General features: G+C 41.3%; 1 protein-coding gene across 9 annotated transcripts in view; it reads right to left on the bottom strand.

The window, feature by feature from the left end:
- Nucleotides 1–886: 886 nt before the first annotated feature.
- sh3glb2b (SH3-domain GRB2-like endophilin B2b) overlaps nt 887–6,052 on the bottom strand; it is a 35,611-nt gene continuing 30,445 nt past the window's right edge. For 2 of the 9 annotated variants that reach the window (XM_054756467.1, XM_054756466.1), the window contains one exon: nt 888–4,556. In XM_054756467.1, the coding sequence (XP_054612442.1) occupies nt 4,449–4,556 (108 nt within the window). In that variant the 3' untranslated portion in view covers nt 888–4,448. Of the gene's footprint in view, nt 4,557–6,052 lie in introns of all 9 variants that reach the window. The other 7 variants (XM_054756468.1, XM_054756471.1, XM_054756469.1 and 4 more) reach the window with 4 other exon arrangements.

Genomic DNA, 6,052 nt, shown 5'->3' with positions numbered 1-6,052 from the left:
TAAACTTGCAAAGACTGTGGGATTTCTAACTGTATATTATTTTTGGAATAAAATAATGGCCTGTGGCAGTTGCAAGGAAGACTCAAGGTTTGGTCTCATGCAGAGCTTTATCCTCCAACTGCACACAACTCTCCTGACGTAGATGGAACATCTCCTTTATGGCGCTAACACTTGCGCGCCCAAACCTGGACTCTAACCACGCCCACCCCGACTGGGTGAGAGGCATGCCCCCTAGTGTCCACCACAGACATTTCCAAAATGTATATGCATTTACATAAAATTCAATGCAGTGATTCATTTTAAATGTATTTATTATCACCTTCTGATGAGTGCGTGGATTGAGATGCTAAAAATGATATTTGCTAATGAATTTCATAGAATGCTTATGTGAGCTGGCACCCAAATGTAACAATAATTCCCATCTTTAATCAAAATATCGACTGAACTAATTCAGATATTACATCCGGTCTTGATTCTGAAAATATATATTTTAAACTGGATAAAGCACTAAAATCGGACTTACTTTGACAAAGCGACCAAGCTACAATTACGCCATCGAATAAACCAGGAACAGATCGGCTGGGAGAAAAACACAAGAACGAAAAAAAAATGCCGAACATGACCCCCCCCAACGAACGTATCAACACCCCCACCCCCGTATTTCCCACACCCACCCGTCAACAAGAGAAATTAAACTTAACAATGCAACTGGATGCACACAGTTTAAAGTGAAAGCCGCATTCTACTCACATCCACTTTATAAATCCACCCTGCGGTGATCCCCGTGTCCCAGTACTCCACGGGTGACAGGGAATCCCCTCAAAAAGTGGAAGAAGTTAGGATGTAATTCAAAAGTTAGTCTCCGTAAACACCGGATGTCAAGGATCCCGGGTTGGCGTGTGACGTCATTCCTTTCGCGCGCGGAGCGCCAGCACCACCTTACTTATTACGCCTCGATCTCAGCGTGTGTGTGTTTTAAATACACCATACAAGATAAACAAACTGTAAATGTTCATATTGCACATGATGGGGTTGGGGGGTTGGGGGTTAAAAGACTTTGCAGGTTAGTGTTGTAGTGCTTCAGGTTAGTGTTAGTGTCAACAATGACGAGGTACGCCTTCATAGTACTGTTCCACACATGCAAGTTTATTGCACAGCAAGCCAGCCAAAAATGGGACAATAAGATGTTTGGAAACACACAACATAAAAAAACATGACAGCAACAGGAATGTGTGCGCCATGGTGACCACAAACCCTCCATTGTTACGCACACACACACATACACAAACACACGGGTGCGCACATAGAATTGATACGAATATTGGCTGATGCTATAAACCACGGCTCTTCAAAGTGCAGCCCAAGGGCCATTTTAGACCCGCAGCTCGTTTTTCATTGGCCCGTGTCATCTGGTAAAAATTAAAAAAATCATTCATGAAATATATTAGGAAATATTACACAAATGTACTTTGTCAGCTAACACAAAACTAAGTGGATGTTTTGTTCAGATACTTTTGCATATTCTGACCTACACTGGGTTGCATTTACCCTTTTTAATGCACAAAATCTAGCAGAGTGGCCCTCGCTGGGAAAAAGTTTGGACACCCGTGGTTTAAAGGAACAGTCATTCCATGTGGTGCGGCAATGCGTGCATGTTGCAATGTCGCAAAGCCGCTTGGACAATCCGTGTCAAATCATTTCACGATGAATTCAAATGATGACGCGCACATCACCGCTGTTTCCACCAAGATAGAAAACGTCTTTCACTCTTTTTATTGGTTGTTAAACAGGCCAACAAGTCAGTGTCGGTGAAGACCTGCTAAGCAATGAAGTACTTCACATTTTAGAGTTGTGTTCTTGCTGACAAAGTGGATAGTTTGGACTATTAGTGTGTCTAATCCAACACTTAACCTTTAACATTTGACCCTTTTTTGGTTTTGTCTGTGAGGAACCTTAATCGTCTTTTGTCATTTTCTGATGTGTTCTCAGACCTCACCGTGGATAATTTGAGTCTATTTTGAAACGACATCGCAAACCAACAGGACAGCATCAAACCAAACCCGTCACTCTCGGCGCAACCAGAAATAACACATTTGGAGCACACAGTGTAACCGCACCACCCGGGCTATGCGGGTATGGAATAAATACTTACACACTAACGTACATGCAAAACAAAACACTTTTATACCCACTTATAACCCGCAAGGCATGCTGGATAACTTCCAGGTTGAGGAAGCGTGTGCGTGGTTGCACTGTGAGTGAGGGAGCGTATGGGCCGCTGTGGAAACATCAAGCTGCATAGAAAGAACACTCGAGTTTGACGTTTGCCTCTGACTACTTCCTGTCACTCAAGCGTTACTCGTGTAGTGCACGTGAGATGCTTTTCCACCAATAAACAAGCTAATTACGTAGATACTTTATCCATCTCCAAGAGAAAATAAGCGCACAAAGTCGGCTTTTCCCGCAAATAAAAATGTTTTGATGAGGAATCCGCAAACGCGATTTAAAGAAATCAAACCGTGGACCAAAAAATGAGCTGCGAGCCGCATTTTGAACACCCCTGCCTCACACTGCCAGACATTGGAACAATCCAAACAACTACGTCCTTTATTTTCCACAACATAAGTCACACTATGACACCAACAGACTGTCAGACTTTTCAATGTCACTACCTTTACCAACAGCTTCAAAAATAGGATTTTTAAGTCAAATCAGGTTCAATAAAATGACCCTGAACAGGTTAAGTGAAAGAAAAGGGACAATGAAAGAATACAAGTTGCAAAAGGTTTTTTTCCGACATAAATGAATTCTTTCTACACATCGCAGCCTGCAGGTTAGTGTATTGTAGCCAGAAAATCGGCAAGTCATTTTTAAAAAGGTCAAAACAAAATACAGTAGTGTCACGTCACGCTTCAAACTTCACGGCTTCACTCGATCACAGTTTTTCAAAAATATATTCATTAATGAATAATGACTGTTTTTCGTGGTTGACTATGGCCCACTACTCAAAAATATGCACATTTAAGCTGATTTGACAGTTTTTTTTTTTTTTAGCATAAGCATTTTCCAGCATTGAAATGGCTAAATAAACTAAATTACAAATATAAGACATTCAGAAGACACATTCACTTGATCGCCAGAACAACAGGCTTTTATTGCAGGTTTGAATGATAAAAATAAAACTAAAAGCCGAACAAAAATTCCACTCGCATGAGCACGAATCTTACTTACTGTATGTCTTAAATGGCTTATGGTCTCTTATGTATACTATATTGGACAGTAGGAGTCTAAAGGTGACTATAGGGCTGTTATTTCATGCCCAGAGGGCTCTAAGAACGTGAGATCTCTCCCCAATGCTGGAAGATGGAAGAGCTAACGGCGCTAGTGTGCAGAGGGGCTACCATGAGCGCTGCCTGATTAAGACTGAAGATTATATTTCACTTTTTAAAAATGTATTTAAAAAAAGAGAATGGACTATTTTATTACAGCGGCTATTTTTCTATAAGATCTTTTCCATTTTAATAAAACAACTTTGCACGCATATTTGGCTTCGACTTTTTCGAAGCTCACTTTGTGGAAAAAATATCGGAATATATATCGTATATCGATATTCAACCTAAATATATCAGGATATGAGTGTGGTCCATATCGCCCAGCCCAAGTAGAAGGTCCTAAACACAATTCTATGCTCCAAGTAGGAAAATATTTCATTTATTAAATAAGGAATCCTATTTGTGGAAATTCACTTATCACGGTCGGGTCTGGAATCAATTAACCACAATCAGTGAGGGATGACTGTATTGCTCATTACCACCCAACCAAATACCTTTTTCAGGACATTCAGACAAACCATTTTCCACATCTCCAAAATTCCCACAAACATCCTATTTATTTATTCTGGTAATCATTTTGAAAAACGGCGATAGAGTGAAACCGTGATATCTGAAGCTCAAAGTGGAGATGGATTACTGTAATAGTCTTATTTTGTCTACCTTTTGATGCGGAATCGCTCGTGCTCGGACTTGGTGGCACCGACTCAACACACGTGCAGTCTTAGTCCAAGAACTACACAAGGACTGATAACAACGTGCCAAACGCTAGTTCCAGTTCTTGCGTGCGTGCGTCCAGGTAGCGTGTGACGCATGTGCCACTTTATTGCTATTTTTTTATTAGTGGCCATGGATCAGTGAAGGACGTGTAAAAGGAAACGAGACAGGAAAGCCAGAAGAAGAATGAAATAAAGCTGCGTGTGTTAACCTGTCAGATGCTAAGACTGAAAACGTGTGAGGAGAAAGTAAATCCCGCCATGGTGTTGCCAGGTGAACCGAGCAAGAAGCTGCAAAGCTTCCGTGTATTCATCCATGTGTTGTTGAATGTGTGTTGCAGATGGACAGAAGTGGAAGTGCACTAAAGAAATGCTAGAAATGTTGCTGACATGACGACGTCCATTAGCTCAGCAGTTCAAGGTACGTGACAGGAACCTTCCCCTTCTCGTTGCCTCGTTCTCCAAAAAGCCAATCAGGGTCCATGCCTGGCACCGTGTAGACGGTGATCAGCTGCAATCCAACAAAAAAAAAACATTTTATTACAGCTCATAAGAACCCGACCCACGCAATCTTTCGATCTAAGATGGCCGTATGATCAAATCAAACCAAAACACAATAAACAATAATAACAATAAAATGCAATGCAATACGAGAGAATTCAATAAGAGCCCACAAAAATGAAGAAAAGCAACTTGTGTTCCTCTCGCTTTGTAGCTCTTGGAAGACAGCGCTGTCCAAACCTTTTGCACCGAGAGAAACATTTGGGAAAACATAGAGGTACGGGGGCCATTTTGATCATGTTAGCTTTGTAAAGAGGCTAAAAGAAGTTTACATACTGTACGTATACACTCGGGGTAGCCAAACCTTTTCCAGTAAGGACCACATACTGAAAAGGAAAGGATGCAAGAACCACTTTGATATTTTGTACAGCAACACAAGTTATACAGTCATGCAAAAAATGATTAGACCACCCTTGTTTCTTCAGTTTCTTGTTCATTTTAATGCCTGATGCAACCAAAAGTACCTTTGTTTGGACAAATGTAACAATGACAACAAAAATAGCTCATCAGAGTTACATTTTTTGGCAGTCCAATGTTATATATTCATGTAAAATGGATCAATAAACTGAAGAAACAAAGGTGGTCTAATCATTTTTTCCATGACAAGAAAAACTGCATCTCAGCTTTGTGATACAGGTGAAAAAGTGTACATTTTTCCCGCAATTTTTGCTGTTTTTTTCCCCCCCAAATATGTCAGCTTTCTTCTTAAATGGTTCGGGGTGTAACGATTCATTCACTACATCGATGCATCGATTTATATTCCTGCGATTGAACTACATCAATCTGGGTTCTCAAGTTTCCATTCAGCCCTGCGATTGGCTGGCGACCAGTCCAGGGTGTACCCCGCCTGTCGCCCGAAGTCACCTGGGATAGGCTCCAGCATGCCCTTGCGACCCTAATGAGGATAGGCGGCATAGAAAATGGATGGCTGGATGGAAGTTTCCATTCAGGACGATACATATCGATCTAAAATTGCTTCAAAGATAATCGATTTAAGCACGGCAGGCTTTATTTACATGATGTGTTTTTTTTTACCACTTTTAATGATTGACGTTAAACGTTACTAGATTCAGTCTGCCTGTCAGTGACGTCATCGTCTTCCGGGTATGTGGTGGTCATGGGACTTGTAGTGGACCTGTGAAACGCAATTGATTCGCTTCTTCTTAAGCTGTACAGCAACATCGCCACCATATTGGATGTGGCAAGAGTCGGAGCGGAAACGATGCCTCATTCATGTGCTGCATGGAAGCGTACGACACGGGAATGTCGGAAACTTCACCTGCACTGTCCAGCATCCAAGTATTTATTTCACAGTCACACTGGTTGAATTTTTGGCTAATAAGTTACTGAATCCATTTGAAGTTACTGGATCGTTTGGGATCGTATCGTTCTAAAGGAACCAATATCGTCCTTGAATCGTATCCGCAACCACGAATCATGATACGA

Source organism: Dunckerocampus dactyliophorus, chromosome 17 (genome assembly GCF_027744805.1).
Source record: "Dunckerocampus dactyliophorus isolate RoL2022-P2 chromosome 17, RoL_Ddac_1.1, whole genome shotgun sequence".
NCBI lineage: Eukaryota > Metazoa > Chordata > Actinopteri > Syngnathiformes > Syngnathidae > Dunckerocampus > Dunckerocampus dactyliophorus.
This window is presented reverse-complemented; position numbering and strand designations above follow the sequence as displayed.